At 41.9% G+C, this 21774-nt stretch overlaps 1 protein-coding gene across 2 annotated transcripts; it reads left to right on the top strand.

Moving 5' to 3' along the window:
* Window positions 1-19900, top strand: kita (KIT proto-oncogene, receptor tyrosine kinase a). 2 transcript variants are annotated; one of them, XM_071539068.1, is made up of 21 exons: window positions 1-179; window positions 2798-3052; window positions 3358-3642; window positions 3830-3969; window positions 5240-5411; window positions 5688-5874; window positions 6489-6604; window positions 6896-7010; window positions 8602-8786; window positions 10461-10567; window positions 10774-10900; window positions 11489-11593; window positions 11949-12059; window positions 12327-12468; window positions 12858-12952; window positions 13081-13211; window positions 13683-13805; window positions 14587-14698; window positions 14808-14907; window positions 15192-15297; window positions 17238-19900. In XM_071539068.1, the coding sequence occupies exons 1-21, from the start codon at window positions 125-127 to the stop codon at window positions 17418-17420; spliced, it is 2952 nt and encodes a 983-aa protein (XP_071395169.1). In that variant the 5' UTR covers window positions 1-124; the 3' UTR covers window positions 17421-19900. The 2 variants fall into 2 exon arrangements, with proteins under 2 accessions (XP_071395169.1, XP_071395168.1); XM_071539067.1 differs by having other exon boundaries at window positions 5219-5411.
* The last annotated feature ends 1874 nt before the right edge of the window (window positions 19901-21774 follow it).

The following is a 21774-nucleotide window of genomic DNA, read 5'->3' as shown; positions in this document are numbered from 1 at the left end:
TTAAGTGCGCTCGTATCGTAGCCCTCAGTCAACTTCCCACAACTCAGACGCACTCGGCGCAAGGAGTACCTCAACCATAAAGGCACAGGCTCACCTTTACAGCTAGACCCATGGAATTATAAGTATGGAATACCACTGGATACTGTTTTCTGTCTGTTTACAGTTAACCTTCCATCCAGGTAAGCTTGCTGAAAATTAACACTCGGTGCATCAATTTACAGAGGCAACTTGTTGCCTGCTTTTAACTTTGTCGTAATGTGTGGATATGATCGGCTACCTTTTGGTGACCAGAATGATGAAGCTCAGTAAGGTGTTGCTTTGAAGGCGTAGTCCTTAGTACAAGTCCTTATTATATTTCATTAATTAGCCTTTGTTCAACAGTGCTTGCTCCGTATAAGCTACCGCCTTTTTTTGTTTGCTTCATTTCTTCACAGTTTTCTTGTTCTAGCAAGTGGTGTAGCCAAATGTAGGCTATTGACAACCCAACCTTAAGTCACTGAAACCTAATGAGGAAACTGGATATTTGTGAACTGGGTGCCAAGTTGCGCTCCTCTCAATAATTCATTTTTATTCTGAGGGCAGCGAAGAGCAGCATTCGCAAAAAGTAATCAAACAATGAAGTAAACAATAGGGTCGTGTATTAAAAGAGATTGGGCTACACAGTTTTACAGACATTTCAGACAGGTTCATGCGGTTTTCTTCGAGGCAGAGCGCGGAGCCGCTCTCCAACTGTCATTATGGAAATAATGATAGTTCCTGGGAAGCATGCAAACGACCAGTTGATTTATCTAAGGCTTTTTGCATGTACTGGCATGATGTCTCATTTTTGGAAACATTTTGTCACATTTGTTAGACTGAGCAGTGTAGAGCAATATGTTTTTTCCCACAATCAGGGTTGGTTTAGTTTTCTTGGCTAACTCTCTGGGAATGGTTAAAGCCATAGACTGTAATGTTTAACATACATTGCAACTTTTATGGCATCAGCTCTGGAATCCACCTGCAGAGGCCTGATCCTATTAGGAAAAAAAGATTTTCACAGACAGAGCACGAAAATGTAGAGAAAGCCGTCCTGGCAAGCCACACCACCATGCAGGTTAACCAAAACATGCGTTAAACCTCACTGCTGTTTAACTTTGCGCTGCTCGTCGCCCCTCAGCGGAGCATCAGTCCTGCTGGAGTCAGGTGGACGTTATTTCCATGGTATATTTATTTTGGCTTGATAACATATACTTTAAAATGGATTTAGGGGGGTTGTTGATGTTCAAGCCAAGTCATTATCATGATGGAATTTGAATGTCTGCTGCAGGCACACAGGCTTACCTGTCATATGATGCAATAACGCATGGCATGAAGTTTGCCTCAAGCCTGTTTATGTATAGACCTCATTCTTTTCTTGTTTTTTTTTTTTTGCTATTCTTTCATTTGTTACCCTATGATTACTTAAAAAAACAACAAAGAATGTTTCCCCTCCCCCATCTCATTAGCCTCATGTTTACGTTAAATTTCACAGAGGTTAGACAAATATTTAGGCACAGACAGGCAGAGGCTTTGCAAACACAGCAGTCATTATTATTAACCTTATTAACACTCTCTAAATAGTTGCAAGTTGATATTCTTGTGTTTGTTGATCTGTGATTCTTCTTCTTCTTTTTTTAATTAGTAACCAAAGTTAAGTACTAAGTGTTATGCCACCACAACCTTTTCACAACATTGTCTCCTTCAAGACTGTCAATTTACATAATGTCTTGGGATTGAGGGTGCATATTATTGACTTTATACTTAAACTAAATGCTTCAATGATTTTTTATATCTTTGTTTTTCGAAGGTAGGTTTGTTGAGCACGCATGCTCTTTTTCAGCAGCACCCTGTTTCACACTCATGTAGTCACACGCATTTACAACACACCCACAGTCTTCTGCTGTTGATCGGCTCTACTGGAGAAAGTGGGACTGGAGCACCTTGCTCTTGGGCACCTCGGTGGTAGTTTTCGAGTGAGGGGCAAGCATTACTCATTCGCTTTCCCTGCCTAAATTTAACCAACTGATTCGGCAAATCGAACCTTGAGGCTACCCCCCCCTCAGAAACCGCCCACTCAACAGCACCCACCCACCAGTTCCAAGTCATGCTACTCATTTCTTTTCATTGCACTATTTAATGATTGATGAAATGCTGAAGAATAAATTCCTGCTGTAATATCAGCCCTGTTTATGTTTCTTTTCCCGAGAGGCTTCTGTATCCAGAATTGATGCGGCTCAATGGCCTTGCGATTACAGTGATCTGCTCGGATGTCAAGAGGTTGAGGGTTCAATCCCTGTGGTGTCACACCAAGCCTCTTTGCTTGGCATCGTAAAGATAGTTTGGATTTAAGGCCTTCTAATGCACTTGACACTTGTGGGGTTTCATGTATTGAAACATCCTGCACTCAGAGCGGTGAGGAAATCATTCAAAGAGTTACACCATCTACCATTTAGATCCTATAGATGGAGCTTGTCTCACTTTTAAAGTTAAGACTTGTCAAAAAATGTTTCAAAGCCTTCAGTCTGATTTCAAAAACAGTTCTTTATATTTCAGAACACTTACTTATTTTTTCAGTACACTAATCTATAAACATCAGCAATCTAAAAGTACTACATTATCCTGTGGCCATGATCATGCATTATCTTTTCAGTCAAGTGCAGTGAACTTCTTAAAATATTAATAACTCAAATGGGTTTATCATGGTTTAGGCTATTTTGCTATACAGTAAAATCCCTTCTTGTCTGCAATTTTGTCACAACTTGCCCCAATTATGTTACAGGCAACACCAGGCCCACTATCACCCCCATCGACCCCCACTTTGTCGTGCCGCTCAACGCACCCTTCAACCTGCACTGCCAGGGTGAAAAGGTGATGCACTGGCAGCGGGAAGACCGGCGGAGGGTGCGGGGGGAGATGAGGAGCGACGGGGTGTCCAGTCTGCACATCTCCAGGGCGCAACCTGTCCACATGGGCCGCTACTTCTGCCTGGAGGAGAGCTCAGGGGAGCAAACCTCCATCTACGTCTACGTGAAAGGTAGCTGCTGCATCTGTGTGTTTAAGCGTGCTACTGTGTGTGTGGGCATGTGTTTAATATGTGTGTGTGTCTGTGAGTATGTGTGAGTATGTTATGTGTAATTATGTGAGATGATTGAAATACAGAGAAAGTGAGAGAGAGAGAGAGAGAGAGAGCAGATTACAGGGGGAAGATATAATGATATAGATAGATATAATGCCAACAAAAAACTTCCTTCCCTTTGACCTTGTAGGGTAGACATTTCTGTTGCTTTGACTAAGGCTGGGTGACATACCACTTTTGATGTTAGATTGCATTTTTGGCAGATCCTGACAATCCCTTCAGAAAATCGATGGTGTTCAACATCCTGGCCCGTGTGGGAGACACCGCTTCCATTCCGTGCCTGGCAACGGATCCAGGTCTGGTCAACCTGCACCTAGCAGCATGTTCTGGTGGAGAGCTGGCCTCTGGTCTCCAGTATACCGCCAGCCTGGAGAAAGGCATCAATATCCACAACTCGCAAAAGTCATACGAGGGTTGCTACGTCTGCGCAGGAAGACTTGGGGAGGCCGACGTCAGATCGCATCACTATGATCTGACAGTGAGACCAGGTAAAAGGGTGTGCATGCCTGTGCCTGTGTGTGTCTGCATTTGCATGTTTGTGTGTGTGCCTGTGTGCGCATGTGCGTGTGCGCACCAAAACTGGCCTGTTTTAAAACCCTTTTCTGTTACACACCTTACCTGAAGTATCTACTGCACAGAGATTGATAAGAATATACATTTTTTGTTTCCTTGCAGTCCCTGATGCCCCTCCTGCGATTGAGATGCAGGCGCCCAAAAGGATTATTCTCACCCAGGGCCAGAAGCTCTCCATCTTCTGCAGCACCACCAACGTCAATGGAGACATCAAGCTGAAGTGGGTCTCCCCACCTGGCTCGGTGAGAACCCGTTTCCCTGTTCTTCGCTCTGTGCTGCGCTGTCTGGATCTGATCTGTCTGCCTTGGAGACAAGCAGTGCACCATAGAGATTAAGGTGGAAAGTTCTTGGTGGATTCATTTGTGGATATGAAGCTATAAGAAAATCTTACACTTTGAGTATTGTTTTAAAGATTTGAATGGGAATATCAATGGGCTATGATGAATTCAAAGAGATATTTCACTTATGAGTTCATGAATAGTAAACCACTAAAATCAGCTGTCCTGAGGATTTGTAGCCACTGCCTGTGTTTTTTTCCAACTCTCAGTTTTGCTGGAATGTTAGACCTAGTTTACAAATTATACTTTAAATACATTTAAGAACCACTGGGACATTGACTCAGTCATAGTTAAACGGAAAACCTTAGCTAGGTGTTCTCACACACTGAAAAACTGACCATAATGATTAGACAAACCATGACTCCTCGGTGAAGTGGTGCCAACTTAGCTGCTGCAACTAATGACGGTTGAAAACTGTTGGTCTTTGGTGTCCCAAAACGCTAGTGTGACTGTCTTCGGACAAGTGTTGCTTTCAGCCACTCAACATAAACAACTTTGTATATAAATGTATATAGATTGATTGATTTTCAAAATTGAAAATGGATGGAATATTTTTTATAGAAAAGGCCTTAATCAAGCCAACAGCAATGATATTCAATAACGAAATTTACTGAACTGTAATTTCAGCAATCTAGCAACAATCTAGCAGCATTAATTTGAAAGGGCTGATTTCATTTTGGAACAAAACCTTTTTTGCATTGTAGCAAATATAGACAAAAGTAGCATTTATTTGGGTTTGTTTAGATGATATGTTTTGTAACTTAGAGTAGCCTCCTTCAGCATTTGCTTTGGTTTGAATACAGTGAAGAACAGTGAGGGTGGAGGAGAGAGACGCAGCAGCAGAGTACGTCTGTTTATATGGAAGAGTGTGAAAATCTTCTATCCTGTCCTGAAATTGTGTGGGAAGATGATAAGATGAGGGTCAAAGTTCATGCTGCCTAAGCTTCAGGATCTTGGCTGTATGTGTATGTGTGCATGAGTATGTGTGTGTGTGTGTGTGTGTGTGTGTGTGTGTGTGTGTGTGTGTGAGCGTACATGTGTTCGCATGCCATGTTGGCGCCCGTGTGTTTGTGTGCGCTTACTGTATTTGTGTGCTTGGCGAGGATAGACATGCAGACGGGGTTAATCTCTAGAGATCTCTGGGTGTTGACAGGGTGCCGTCTGGTATCCACAGCAACCAGCAAAGGTTGACAGCGCTTCACGTATCCTGACTGAGCCCTTCACTCACGTGCGCAGCGCCACCCTGACCATCGCTACAGTCAGACCAGAAGACACTGGGAGATACCAGTGTGAAGCTCAGAATGAGAAGGGGGTCAGCTCAGAGTCGGTGTGGCTGGATGTTTATGGTAAGTACATGTATAGATCTCCTGTATATTAAGTTTCCCATGGTACATAGATATTGAATGTTGAATGTATATGTAGTGCAATTCAGTATGTGTTGTTGGGTCTTTCATCATGTCTCTGTTGTCTTCATACCATGCGTGTTAGGATGTGCTGTGACCTTCTGAGTTGTTGATAAGTCTCACACACCTGTGCTGCCAAAATCATCCAGTCCAATAATAATAAATCTCACTTCACTTCTCTAAACCATTTGAGAATATGTCAACTTCTTTGTTTTTCAGCTAAAGGCTTCATCAGCCTAACCCCCACAGAGAACAGTACCATCCACGTGCGTTCAGGGGAGAGCCTGTCCCTAAACATCGATATGGAGGCTTATCCAAAACCGCATTCCTTTTCCTGGAGCTTCATGGGCCAAGCGCTAAAGAACACAACGGACCATGTCATCACCACACACAACAATGCACACAGGTACACAAGCGCACAAACACGCTCGCTCTGTGTCTGCTCGCCCTGGGCGAACCACGCTGATGAATGTGTCCATTACTCCCTCTCACTGAAATTTAACACCTTTAGTTTCGAGTTCGCCTTAGGTCAGTGGAGGTGGCGGTTGCACCTCACTGTGACAACCAGCCTTCCCTACAGCAATATGCTACAGCGACACACGTCACAGCTGCCTGAATAATACAGTGGAAATTCATTAACACCCCAGGGTGCTCTAGTGAAATGGAGTTCTGTGCTTTATAACTGTGAGAATACAATTGGCTTAAAGGGAAGTTAACCATGAAACATCTGCAATATGGCCTCCGTGTTGCAGATAGAAACCTTCATCAATATTTACTGCTGCATGTTCAGCATAATGCATTTTTAGTTCACGCTTCATGTTAACATATTCTTACACAGGTGTTTGTTATGAGGCTTTTTTTTTACTCTGGCAAGAACACGCCATGACCTCTTCATTCAAGAACTGATTTACAATTTGATACTTGCATTGAACATAACGTAGTATGTTTTCACTATGATTGAAAAGCATTCATGCCATTGATCCTAAAAAGTAATTTTGATTTTGTTGTTTACATGTTTAGGTACAGCAGTGAGCTGAGGCTGGTGCGACTGAAAATGTCAGAGGGTGGAGTCTACACCTTTCAATCCTCCAATGGCGACGCAACAGCCAATCAGTCATTTATGGTCTTTGTGATCAGTAAGTTGTAGCATAGATTTTTTTTAAAGGTTTTCTGTTCCCTGAAGCCATATAGTGAATTACTCCACATAGCATAAATCTTTAGTGAGTGACATGTGGGAATGGGTTTTGTTTACTTCTGTCTGTTTGAAATGAGGTCCAGCTCTCCACCCCCGTCTCACCCTGCAGTTATCTACACCCCCATCAGTGTTAAAAATAAAATGTTTGAACAGAACGCGTTAGATTATAATCCCTTGTACTTGTCGTTCGTTGTTTCTCAGATGATGTCTTCTAACATTCACCTGTCCTTAGGTAAACCTGCGATTGTATCTCACGAGGGCCCGGTGGATGGACAGGTGCGCTGTGTAGCAGAGGGGTTCCCCGCACCCCAAATCACCTGGTACTACTGTGAGCAGCCGTACATTAGGTGAGATCATGAGACCAACAACAGAATCATACAGTGTCCTATAGGCTCAAGCAGTCTAATTAGGGAAGTGAAGCTTCACGTTACAATAGATAGTACAGGGAAGTGTTCATACATACTGGTCAGCGGTCTTGCAAATACAGCATCATTGGATTAAAAAAAAAAAATGAAACAAAAACTGCCAAAGCCACAAAAGTGAGTCAAAAATGGCTTTGTGCCATGCACTGACTAACAAACAGGAACGATGCTGTATAGCGATCCAACCAGTAGAGTTATGTTTGCGCAATGAATTTCAAAGCTTTCACGCCAATACTTGTATTCATGGTAATGAGATAAACATGTCAGTGAGTTGCACTACATGCAACATTTGTTCATTTATTTTGTGATATTTTAGCAATTTTAATGATATAATAGATAATATTTTAGGCTATGAATTTATTAATTTATGAATGTATGAATTTAGACGGCTTTTTATTTGGCACCCGCCTTTATTTATGCATACACACAACACTCCCTGGCTACTGTTAGAGATCCGGCAACCATTCAGGACCTGATATTTATTGGAGGTTTAACCATATTTACTTTCAATGCAGGCAAACTTTCAGTAGATCTATGTGAAGCGCATCTTTCTACAATGTCACTTCTCCTCATTGTCCTAAATAGCATTACAGCAAGAAGCAAAATAAATGCAAAATATATATTCAAATCCTTCACCCACAACAAACAACAAAGGCCTTAAGGTCCTAAAGGTCATGCTAGAGACACATTGGATAGAGTTATTAATGATGATGGTGGTGGAATGTTGGATTGTGGGATTTGAATGGGCTGACTTGTGATTGGTTGACTGTGATGACATGACTCCCATGTGACAAGGGATTGGACAGAAATGACTTGTGATTGGCAGGAGCCCAGGACATCTGCCTGGATATAACTGGCCTGACACAGTACATTGTGTGTCAAACATAAAGCAAACTGTAGGAGGAGCACCTGGTGGCCATAGCAACACCAATCCCAGGCAGCACAGGCAATGAATCATAAGTGATTATCCAAACATTATCCAATGATATTTTAATTATAATCAAATCTACTTAATACTTACAACATACAGGAACACAAACATACATACACCAACAGAAAGGTGGCGAGGTACTTTAAGGTATGACCTGATTGAGCCTGTGACCTGACAGCACTTAGAAAGCAGCTGCTATTTACACTATGGTGCTGTGAAATTTAGAGCCCTGGGCTAATTTTACTCATTGCCATTTATCTGCATAGAAGGAATTCCTCAGCTTTTATGTCTTTTGAGGAAACCAACATAACTGCTGGCATCATACTGAAACACGAAGAGACTGAATACAAATACACAATATGGGGAAAATCCATTTACTAGGGGGAAAGAGAGAACTTTGCCTGACGTTCAAACCACTCCTGTCATTAACGATGGGCTCTGCTTATTGTGCACTGGTATGTGTTTTTACAACTAAGGAGGAATGTAGTTTGTACAGTGAGAGGGAAGAGATAACACAAAGATATTTGATGAATAGCTTGATGATCCCATCAGCCCTTTGTCAACACTATAACTTTCCACCTTTAGGTGCTCCCAGCAGGTGAATGCCACCCAGGAGGAGCAGGATGTTGTTACTGTCACAGTGTTCAGTCCTATGTTTGGAAAGACGGAGGTGGAGAGTAGAGTGAACGTCAGCAGGGGACGGTTCCATACTCTGGAGTGTGTGGCTACAGTGGAAGGAGAGCAGGCCTACACCCTCTTCTCTATTAGTGGTGAGTTGAGATACCACACACACACACGCACACACGCACACACACACACACGCGCGCACACACGCACACATAAATACATTAAGATACTGTATGTAAGCAGGGGGGTGTTGGCGTCAGCCTGTCCCACGTTTTGTTGCTAAATTGATATATCATGTGTTAATCCTTTGCATGTCCACACCTTCAGATTAGAATTAAGTGCAGTGTCAACAGGACAAGAGCGGACATACAGGCAGGAAGATCTTCTCTTTTCAGAACTGTTCTTTGTAAACATCTGATCTCAGTTTCATTAGCTAACATGACAAAAAAAACACTGCTGCTTATAGTGGGAATTTCAATGACCTTAGCAATTCTGTGTGTGCCCGTAACCTTTTAGTCACCTGCTTATGACTCCCTGTTCAATAGACAGGGAAACAAGTTTATCTCCTCTCTCTGCAGTCCCACAACTCTGCAAACCCATGAGGTCACTTCAAAATATTTACCAAAAGCATGAGTTTGACATGGATTAACCCTCAGATAAAGACGCAGGTTTTGAACTAGGGGTTAGGTTGTGTAGGGTTCCATAATCTGTTATGTAAACATTTGCAAGGAGAGATACCTCAGTTTTGATTGGCTATGATAACATGTCGCCACTTACAGATAGGAATTAGCATTAGTCCATTGTTTACCTTATGACCACAAATCCTCCCTGTTATAACGGCTTCTCCATCTGCTGTATAATGCCCTCAAAGTGGTGTCAGTCTAGGAATTGAAAGTAAAGTAAAGTTGTTTTTGCCTGGGCCTGGAGGCCTGGGCTGGTGCAGGAGAGGGGGATAGGGTGGCCACAGCGGGTATGTGGGCGAGCATTATGAGAGGAGTGTGTGCAGCCAGGCAGGACAGGCCTTTGGGAGCATGTGCCCAGGCTTTTTGTGCTTCACAGAGTAACAGCAGACCAGGCGGAGGCGCTGAGAGTGTGGAGCGCAGTAGGAGTCCTGGCGGTGTGGGGAGTTCTGGGGCTCTGGGAAGCTTGGAGGTGTCAGTGAGCTGCAGCAGAGAATACAGAGAGCTTTAGAAACCACTGACAGGTTTACAGAGGATTAGTTCCTGCAGACTCTGCATTCTCAGATTTGAAGTGGAGAGAAAGCTCCTTATCGCTAAAGAGCTTATTACACCCCACTGTACAGAGGAGCAAAACAATAAGGCATCACAAACAGCCAGACACAAAGGAACAGAACACTGATTATATATAATTACTCCCTGCCACAGCTGTATAAGCAACAGCAGTATAGTAAAATACTGTATCATCAAAAGGGATATTAGCCAATTACTTGGACAAACAAGGTGCAGAATTTGTAACAAAGGAAAAATTTTCTGAAACAGAGAATACTATGTATACAATTAAAAGGATTACTTTGTTGTGATTAGTAAGAGACAGTGAGCTTCACCATGACTTAATGCTCTGTAGCAGTCCCTTAATGCCCCTGCGCAGTGTCCTTTATGTAAACATGCCAAACCAATGAGAGAGGCTAGGGCTTGAAACAAACCACAAATTCTAAAGGTAGCCTGTTTTGTTTGATAGCATCAATTTACAAGGCTTTTGTTGTATGCTGTTTTGTTGTGGTTACTCTTTCTTAGACTTATGGTGCTCACCGTTATTTTCCTTTTGTTGTCTCCATCTCCATATATTTCTCCCTGTAGAGAGAACCGTTCCCCATGAGTTGTTCACTCCTCTGCTCATTGGCTCTGTGTCAGCAGCAGCCATCCTCTGCCTCATCCTTATTGTGCTGTTCTACAAGTACATGCAGGTATGACAGCTGTGCACTGAAACTGCCTGCATGGCACACCCTCTTTCACAAAATATTTATGCATGCATAACAAGCCAAGAAAGCATGAAGTTTTATCAAACAATATTGCTATGTTTTCAAGCTGTTGAGCAACACGTGGAAGCCCCTTAACTTAATTTGTAATAGTGATATATGCTTCTCTATTATTCTGTCTATCTTCTTGCCAGAAACCCAAATACCAGATTCAGTGGAAAGTTATCGAAGGCATCCATGGAAACAACTATGTGTACATTGACCCCACCCAGCTACCGTACGACCACCAGTGGGAGTTTCCTCGAGACAAGCTGCGTTTTGGTGAGCACCCTTGCTCTTATCACTTGCTGGAGTCGCCTATATATCAAATGAGCAGGGATGTATACTGTTCCTAGGCCTCCATAATTCCATTAATCCATCATTTCTGACACACGACTGCACAGAAAGGTATGTTTTGGTTGTCAGGTTTTAGGTGTAAATCAAACCCCAGCAACAAAACAATGTTGAAATAAATGTGGTTTGTCTCACTAATGGAACCTAACAGTGCAATCACGATGACATCATCTCTGCCACCCTCAGGGCCTTTCATGGTGATTGATAGATGCTCTGTTTGCTGTGTATCTGGTCACAGCATTAACGTTTTTGCCATGTCTGTGGTCATCACTGACTAACCAGTTCCACTGCTCATTAATGAAGAAACCCCACTCCCTCATTGCAAACATAATATTGTTGACATTTTATGGGTGTTGTTTTCACCAAACCATCTTAAACAGGATCCTGCGTGTCCTGGTGCCTAGGCCGCCCGGGGGCTCAAACTGGTGTTGTCCTAGGAACCCTGGCACGGGGCCAGGAAGTGGGAGGGAAACAGGATGGGGAATAATAGTTTTGTGTCGATCTTCTTGTCTTCAGGGAAGACACTGGGATCTGGGGCATTTGGTAAAGTGGTAGAAGCGACCGCGTATGGACTCTCCAAAGCAGATTCAGTCATGACCGTCGCTGTGAAAATGCTCAAACGTAAGCATTAACTTTGTCAAAACACATGCAAATGGAAATAAGATGAACAGAGCATAACAATTTAACTATATCTATTTGACTATGTGATGAATGTGCACAATTTCTGGTAAGAGCTTGTGAATGCATAATGAATTTTGCCTGCCGGTATTTAGAGTGGTTTAGAGAGGTGGAATGCATGCTCCTGCCAAATCAACATAGTATATGCATCTTTTTATTTTAATTGCCCTCCAGCAATCACCTTTTTTCTCTAGTGAATGCCAGAACATTAAATGTAATCACAGTCAGATTAACATGAGTTCAGTTGACGCCTAATCCTTTTCTACATGCTGATTGTGCTCCGATAACTTTTCCGCAGCGAGCGCCCATGCCACAGAGAAAGAGGCACTGATGTCAGAGCTGAAAGTCCTCAGTTACCTGGGAAACCACATGAACATTGTCAACCTGCTGGGAGCCTGCACTGTCGGAGGTGAGGGGAGCTGCAGTGCCCTGAGTGTATTCGCAGTCTCATGAAGCAGGAGACTTTGGAAATGGTTTAGAGAATTTAAAAGAAGATGAATTAATATTGCTGCGTCACTGCTGTATCATCAATGTGTTTCAGCCATGTGTGTTTAGTTTGCGTGTTTGTAGTCACTGTTACTGATGCCTTTTGATATTTTGTTACTTAGGCTGTTTAGCTTGGTGTGGCATGTATTTGTAAAGACGATTCTCATTAGACATATTTGTTTGTCTGCAGGTCCCACACTGGTGATTACGGAGTATTGCTGCTTTGGTGACCTCCTTAACTTTCTACGCAGGAAGAGAGAATCCTTCATTTGCTCCAAGCTGGAGGAAAACTGCTACTACAGGAATGTCATGCAGCAGAGAGACACAGCAGGGTCAGTTTCTTCTCTTGTGTACACAGAAGGGACAGGGACGGTAGTTTATTGTGTTCTGCCATATTTTGCATACCTCAGAGGTGAACGCCTGCAAAGATTTTCATGTTTTTTTTACTTCAGAGCAGATTGTGCTTGGAGGGAAGTGTGAGGCACTAAACACGCTGAACAATCCTACTCTTTCTTGACAGAGCAGGAGACAGTAATTGCTTCTGAAAGGTGAAAGCTGATAGTATTGTGGTGTGTAAAATGGAAAAGAGTAGTGTGGAAGAGAAAAGAGACTACTAGTATTTACTATCCAGAACGTGCGTAGGAGTCGGGTGTTTGGACGGCAGCATGCCTCTGTGTGGCTGTGCTCAGCTGAGACCAGACTGCTCCTTTCCTCTTCACAGTGACAGCAGGAACGGCTACATGACCATGAGGCCTTCTGTCGCTGGCGCTCCGCCATCTAGCTCATCCTCTGAGAAGAGACGCTCACTACGCAAAGGCAAGCTAGCCATTCATCAAACTCGACAGACTTGAAATACATGCTGTTTTTACACAGATACCAGTTTGAATAAGGATGCATCCTCAGTACAGTAATAATACAAGGTCTTTGTTGTGTTTGTCTCTCAGGTGGGTCCTACATCGATTCAGATGTTGTGAGCGAAATGCTTAATGAAGATGGTCTGTCTCTGGACACTGAAGACCTTCTCAGCTTCTCCTATCAAGTGGCCAAAGGCATGGACTTCCTAGCCTCCAAAAATGTAAGTATCTATTTCAATGTGTAGATTGTAAATGACAAATACACCAATTGATGATATCTTTAAGACAAAAAGCTGCTGTGAAGTTGCTTCAGTGAAGTTGCACAGCCAAAGAAAAGTAGACAGGACTTGGTTGAATGAATTGGACTGCATCCTGTCATTCCATCATCTTTTTTTTTTTTCAACACAAAGCATGGATCCTATTTCCACAGCTAGTAAACGGATCTAAAACGTATGTTTGAGCATGCTGTTGAAAAATTAATTAGTTGTGGAGGCAAGCAGATACTGTGCCCAGCAAGCCCATGTATCAGTGTCAGTGTTTGTGTGGTACAGATTAAAGTGTGGAAATTCAGTACCACATTGCATAGCCTAAATCTTGTGTTGCTTGCCTGCTTAAGGCATATATTATCACATGGTACTGTACATAATGTGCGTCGTCAGATATTACAGATAGTGATGTGCCTTGTTTTTCAGTGCATCCACAGAGACTTGGCAGCCAGAAATATCCTGCTGACTCAAGGAAGAGTGGCAAAGATCTGTGATTTTGGCTTGGCTCGAGACATCACCACGGACTCCAACTATGTAGTGAAAGGCAATGTAAGTCTGCACCAATGATCTACTACTGGAGAATATGAGATGAGTTACAGTACACATACATGGAAATCCCTCATAATGCCTCCTAATCCCGTATCTATCCACCATAAATACTCTAACAGATATTGCAGCCTATTCTCTAATCTAATGATTTAAAGCACAACAGACAGGTGTATTGTAAATTTCTGTCTCTGAAAAAAATAGTTGTATTATCTACTTCTATTAGCTGGAATGGTACCAAAATTTGAATTTTCAACAACTACTCCTCCCAAGGTTCAAAGCAATAGTTCACTGGTGACTAAAATTGTGGGAGTTCTGCAGTGGCTTCATTTGTATTGTCTGATTTGTTTTATCATCCTAAATACAGTGACTTAGAGAATTGTAAATTGGTAGCCTAAAGACAGAGCATAGTCTACATGGAAACTACCAAGTGTTCTGACTCTAGGCATGCAAGTACTAGTATGTCTAAATGACAAGGCATCATGTTCATGTATGAAATGTTTTCTGACAGGCGATGAGCTCAATGCAATCTGTCACATGAAAAGGGTGTGTGTGTTTTTGCATTCTTTCATAAGTCTCAGGTGCGGGCCTTGCAGATGGGCTGCGCTGTAGGCATTCTATGTGCATATCTGAGGTTGGGAACAGTGTGTTCATTAAACAGTCCATGACCTAGTGTATCACTCAGATGGCAAAAACATGTCTGACCCTATAGCCTCAGTGAAAGGGTTTTTCTTTGAGATTGGATTGCAACTTTTTGTACTGATATACTGTATACTCCTTTCAGGCTCGTCTACCAGTGAAGTGGATGTCTCCCGAAAGTATCTTTGAGTGTGTGTATACTTTTGAGAGTGATGTCTGGTCCTATGGCATCTTGCTCTGGGAAATCTTCTCACTAGGTATGTCTGCTCATATAGTGTGTCCCTGTGTGTGTGTGTCTCTGTTTTATTAAGCTGCATAATGTAGTTATGTCTTTGGCTCATTGACTGTCTCCACTTTGAAACATAGGAAATAGCCCATATCCTGGTATGCCTGTGGACTCCAAGTTCTACAAACTAATAAAAGAAGGATACAGAATGGATGCTCCAGAGTTTGCACCCAGTGAAATGTGAGTTTTTTATTTGTGTGTAAACTAAACACGCCGTGGAGTTGGAGGGCTGGAGGTGGTGAGAGCATGAAGGGAGATTTGAATAGCAGCCCACTCTCATCCTGTTTTGTTATTTGGCTTTTAACAAGCATCGCTAAAACTGGGGACATGTTCAAATTCTTAAGTGAAATAGAGAGTATAAAAACACACAGACAAAAAAGAAGAAGATGTAGACAAACTGTAGGCAAAGAATGATAAAATAGCTTTGTGAATGGCGGGCTGTGACAGTATATGCTGTTCTACAGGTATCAGATCATGAGGTCCTGCTGGGATGCCGACCCCTTCCAGAGACCCCCCTTCAGGAAAGTCGTGGAGAGGATTGAGCAGCAGCTGTCAGATGCCACTAAGCATGTAGGTTACACCACTTTGGTATTATTTACATTCTGTATACATGATTTAAACAGGACAGGACATTCCCAAAATAGAAGTATAACTTTGTCTCACATTTTGTCCTTATATCTCGTAAATGGAAGGCAAAGATGATGAAACTGATGTGTAATTGTTCCCTGTTACTGTAAACCCAATTGAAACTAGAAGGGCACTCGGAGAGCGCAGACCTCCGCCAAGGTTCGTGCTATTATTGCTTGTTCGTGAGTCGGATCCGGATCCGATCCAAAATTTTATGGGTTCTTCCTTGGCCCATGCTACACCCTTCCACGAAGTTTCATGAAAATCGGGCCAGTAGTTTTCCCATAATCCTGCTAACAGACAAACAAACAAACAAACGGCACCGAAAACATAACCTCCTTGGTGGAGGTAAATATGCTGTAACTGTCACGTGACACCACATCCACTAATGTCCCACTTATTCTCATCTTCAAATATAATGAGCCAGGAAGACTTTACAGGCCATTAAGATAAAGATAAAACCGACGGGAGTGTCCACACATTGGAGTAGCTGATGTGATGTGGTTAATGGTTTACCTTTGACAGCCCTTTCAACTCCTCAAGTCTCCGCAAAGAAGACAGAGAAAATGTTAATGTCCCGTGCCACAGCCAAATGTGGTCGTGCGTGTCTAAACATGTCTAGTGACGCCCTGTCACTAGACATGTCAGTCATGTCGTCAACATACGCATCACACACACACACACACGCCCACACATACACGCATGCACACACAACACACACGCAGTCCTCTGAAGATGCCAGATGAACCAAGATTCATTGACAATAAGTTTATTTCATTCTGAAAACTCCCATGCTTGAGTCCTTGGTTTGGCTCTTAACTTTACTTGGTCCTTGTCATTTCATTCGCAAATAATTAACAACTGTTTATTATTGATGTTGTTCTGGAATTAATTGCACAGAAATAACCCAAAGTAACCCTAATCCTAACCAACCCTAACCCTAACCCAGACTGATTAATTGAAGCAGTACATTTTCTTAGTACTGAGTTCCTGAATGAATAGTGTCAAGCGCAGAGTATGCAAATATGCTAGGTGTCCAAATTGCTTCTGGTGGGAAGATAGTGTGAGGTCAAACCCAGAGTCCACCCACTCACAGCCAGTCCTGCCCTAACCCACCTCACACCTCTGAGCCCTCACTCACAGCAGCTGTTTAGTTAGTAACAGCTTTGTCAGTGGTTATGGCATAAGCAGAAGTGGGAGTAATCATCTCTATTTAAGGTCCAGGTGCACCTTCATTTTCATGACACCCTGAAGAGGGCATAGTGCCGAAACATGTTGGTGATCTAAAATAAATAAATATTTTTGTATGGAGAGAAGTGTGCAACCTTCATGATTACTTACTCTGACTTTGGACCGTTGGTTTGCACTTTTTTATGGGTGTGCGCTCTACTGCTAAACTATAAGCAGAAGTGGAACATAATACCAAGCATTACAACACTGTAAATATCCATCTTGATAAGTCATTTAGCCTTAAAATCTGGATTTTCTTTAAAAAAAACTGAACGAAAGCTGCCAGTGGGGTTAGATAATTTCACTTGTTTCCAATGCAAATCAACTTGTTTCAAGAATTTTCTAGAATCAAGTGTCATTTTCTTGATAGTACTGCAGTGATCTGCCTTATTCTGACTTGTTCCAAGATACTGACAGTCATTTCTAGAAAATTCCTGAAACTGCATTGGAAACAAGTGGAGTTATCTCACCTCATTGGCAGAATTTTTCCTCTTGTTTTAAGAAAAATATTTAGAATTTTGAATTTGAAGGCTGAATATGAGACTAAATGAATTGTTAAGATGGATGTTTTTTGCAGTGAAATTTTACACACATTCTCTTTCGCTCTCTCTCTCTCTTGCTCTCTCTTTCTCTCTCTCTTCCCTTTTCTTTAGATCTATCTGAACTTCAGCTCCAGGATTCCTGCAACGCCGGGTGCCAGGGAGGAGCAGAGTACCCAGAACGCAGCGTTTCACCGTCTCAACCCGGTCGGCAGTAGCAGTACTCCGACCCAGCCCTTACTGGTCCATGATGAGGTCTTCCTGGAGGGGATAGGCCTCAGAGCCCACCGGGTGTAAGGACCCACTCAGTCCAGCCGGCCGCCCCGCAAAGTGCCTGTAAAGTTCCGCCACAAACCACCCAACCACTACACCCTCCCACCACCCCAGTACCAATGGCGTTTGTTGCCATCTATTACTGCAACCACACAGAAAGAAGGACTGCTCATGATCACTATTACTGCCTACTGATTACAGGGAGGACAATTGGACAAATGCTCCCCTCATCATGGGACAGACCTGTTAAGGTGCTGGGGTGTGGAGGGACAACTTTTACTCTAAAACTGTCATACAGTCATATAAACTCTCCACTGCTAAAATACACTGTTCTAAGCTTTGGTGTTTTCAGTTTTTCCTATACATTTCATAAACTTTTTGTTTTGTTGTTTTTGGCACTCAATGTATAACTGAAATATTTCTTTCTATCTATTGGAGGCTTTTCTTTTTACGTTTTGTGTTTGTTGTTTTTTTGTTGTATTTCTCTCGTGAAAAGTTATGTAGCATTTTTATTATGGTTGGAGGACTGCTCTTGTGATTGTTGGAGGAAAAAAGCACTCGAGGCACTTGAACTTCACATCATTCCATACACCACATGATGCTGATGCAGCTTTCATTTCATTTTTCTTTTTTTTTTTTTTTTTACACTGTTTTATTGTCAGTATTATTTCCACTTGTTCAGCTCTGTGTTCATATGAAGGAGATACCTTTGGGGGCCAATTTAAATTGAGATACTGAGATACTGGTAAATAAGCTAGACAGCATGGTCAGACATGCTTAGAGTCCATAAGTGCTCCAAGCTTATTAGGAGATATGCAGTTATTCCTGCTCATTTTATTTTACACACCACTACCTGGACAACAATTAACATACTTTACTGTCTTTACTGAATCTGATTAGCACATAACAACTATCAATACAATGGCTCAGCCCATGATTACGTTACACACACAGTTGTCTTTACAGGCTGATAGCAATGTCTCAAATTGATATGGTATAGACATGGTACTTTAGCTTTGCATTTATGCGCTTGTTCACTGTATATGTGTATATAACTTTAGGTAATGATTGTAGTTGTTGCAATGATATGATGAGGTAGGCGGCACCAGAGTTATACATTTCACAAAGAATACATTCTGTGAAACCTATAACCCTGAGGAGCATTAGCTTTCGTCTTAGATTTGCTATATAAGCAGATAATGCAGGTGTATAGTTTCACATTCTAACAGCTGGACTGCAGGAGAGTTCCATTGTAAATGTGTAAATAACTGGTTTGGTTTATATGGTTTCTCTCCTGCCACATCCAGTGTGTGATCTTTGTTTACATGAGACAGGTACTGCCATTTCTGAGATATGTTTTCTCGACTTTCCACCTTCCATCCCATGCTACCACCGTAGTTCTCTGTTGCACAGGACTTGATCATGGATAAAATCAGAGTAATGTTGGATGCTCATTTGAAATGCCATTAAGTGGACTGCAGTATGCCCCTGAGACGACAGCCAGAGGAAAGCTGAGAGTTTGAAAGGCTCTCTATTCAGGTGTCTACACTAGGCTAAGATCTAAAGTGTCTCAGTACCCTGTGGGTCATCTCATTGTGCTCCGGCCAGTAGCTGGTTTCCCAGCAGTCCTTCTCTTCTTTGTATCCAGCTGTTTCCTCCATCAGAAGTGGGACTTCCAGCACCTCTCAGCCAGTAGTCTGTATCAGTCCAGACCATTATGATTTTCCTCTTCCCACAGGTGGATGTTGTTGTGAAGAGCACCAGGAAAGTGTCCTGTTTGTGTGTATGTATATGTGTGTATGTGTGTGTCTGTGTGTGCGCATGCATGTGCACACATGTCTAACTGTATTTTTGTGCATGAATGTATGCTTGCAGAGTAAAAAGAAATACTGTTAAGAGGTGCCACTATTAAAGACTCATCATATAGGCTACTAAACTCCCACAGTCTTATTGCTCTGTCTTTTTGTAAATATGAATGTGCGTATATTGTAAAGTTGATGCTTTTGAAGATGTTTTATCTTAATGAAGATATGGTACATTGATGCAAAATTTTATTATGCTGTATTTTCTGATGCGTGTACAGATTGCAAACTGTAGATGAAACTGGAAAAGCTGCTTGTGTCTCTGTCACCATGGTAACTTAAAAGGAAGAGATTAATTTTGGCTAGTGTTTTGAAATTCATCATTTCAAGCCTAATGCCAATTCCCTTGGCAATTGCCACAGCATGCTATGTTCTGAAAACAGGCTGAACTGTTCTTAATAGTCATATCTGAATATCTGTTAATATTCAAAGCAGTATCACTAAAAGTGATATTACTGCATGTTACAAGTTTAAGTGATCTCTCAGAATAATCCATTTTTCAATTTGGACATTTTATTGTTTCCCTTAAATCTAAGAGGTTTGTTTTCATGCATTTTGCTGCATATTTATTAAATCTGAGGCTATATAGTGTCATTGTGTAAATCTGATATGTGTTGCTATTTCATGTGTCAATGTAAATAAAATTGTGTATATGGAATTCACAATGAATTACTCGTTACTTTTTTTGCCGTTTTACACCCATGTTCATATAAATGCAAAATGATCAACATACTGAGATTTTGTGCAGCTATGGCCATATTAAACAGCTTCTCTTCATCCTGTTTGGAAAAACATGCAAATCTCTTCATGCCTTTACCTGACATATGACACGTCATTCATTATAGCTTGTAAGCGTGCTGTTAGCCATCTGTGTGTGAATCCTCTGAGCAGGTTGTTCCCTCAGGCGGCTGTCGCAAGAGATTCCTGCTCACTTGCTCAGATCATCTCTACTGTACTGCGGAGTGGAGGTTAACTGGATCTGAGGTTTGCCAAACACTAATGCACAGTACAGTAATGGATGATACACTATCTGATTTTTCAGCCCTTCTTCCTACTCCACACCGGACTTTTGGCTGCGGCCCAGCAAGGGACATCTGGTCGTAAGGGGAAAGCCAGGAGGACAGCAGCTCTCAGAGCGGCCCCGTGGACGGCCCGGTGCACGACTTTGCGTGGGCAGAGTCCATTGTTTCAGCATCTAACTGATAAGAGACAGGCAGGAAATCCCACCATTGAAGCAGAGTGGTTGAATGAGCATGTTTGTGAGTCAGACTTGGGGAACTTTTTAAGGGAAAAGAAAGAGAGAAAGAGTGAGGTGAATCTTTGTAGTAGTAATAAGGTCAGCAGGCAGCGCAATGTAGACACTCATTACAACTCATTACATCATAATGTCAGAGGACTGTGGACTAAGGTTTTGAAAACATTAAATGTCACACATACTGTACTTGCTAGAACAGGCTGTTGATAGATTTAACTAATTTGCAATCAATCAAATGTTTACATGACATAAAATGCCTGTAGATGAAACTCCCATAGCATTTTGATGTCACTGAATTATGTATCAAGCCTAAACAAGTACAGCTCCATCACTGTCACTGATGGCTGTAATAAACACAATAATGTTATTTCCCTGAGGAACAGTCAGATAGCTTTCAATCACAGAATGGTTAAGTAGTTTAGTTGCTCCTTCCATCATCATACACCAGTTGAGTGTTTACAGGTTATGGATGTTTTTTTTTTAACTCTGATGTACAAGATAAAGGCCAACCAACCCTTTCCTTCATACCTCTGATGCAACAGTACTTGATTGTGTAAACAATTTTAGCTCCAAGTTTTCTTGAAGGCTAATAGGTGTGCACTCTACTGACAAATTCATGTCTTCAAAAGTATGAAAATGTTCTTGTTGAAGACAAGCAAGCACAAGAACCTTATAGACACAGGCATCAATATGACGTTTATATACGATTTTTAAATTGGCTAACAGACTACAGCCATTATTCATCTCTTGACACTCGTCTTATTTCTCTCTCTTCTCTGCCATCAGAAAGATGGAGATTTGAGACATAATCTCATTCCAGAAGAGTAGACTCATTTGTTTTCTGTTAAATAAGAAAATTGTAAATTTATTATAGTGTGCGCACGCATAGTGTTTTATGCAATAGCTCTCCTGTCAGAATGCCTGCAATTGCTCAACTTGCTATGGCTGCTTGCTGTGGTTACAAGTTTGATAAGCCTGTCACCTTCCTTCCTATGCTGGTTGTGGTAAATCTGGCAGTTTAATGTGAAACAAACTCATCTCAGGGTAAGAAAGAGAGAGAAAGGGTGGTTTACTGGGGGCAATACAAAGATTAGAGGACAGCAACTGTGGACAGGTACACGGTTTTTCTGGTTTACCATTGCATCGTCTGTCTGGGATGCAAGAAAACAAGATATTGCAGCACATACCCACAAGCAAAACTCTCCGAAGCTTTTGTGAAACTGCGTCACCACAAAATCATTTAGAGATAAGGAACACTTAA

Source organism: Centroberyx affinis, unplaced genomic scaffold (assembly GCF_046629955.1).
Source record: "Centroberyx affinis isolate AG114_WGS23_722 - 3 ecotype Tasmania unplaced genomic scaffold, CSIRO-AGI_Caff_v1 ptg003390l_1, whole genome shotgun sequence".
NCBI lineage: Eukaryota > Metazoa > Chordata > Actinopteri > Beryciformes > Berycidae > Centroberyx > Centroberyx affinis.
This window is presented reverse-complemented; position numbering and strand designations above follow the sequence as displayed.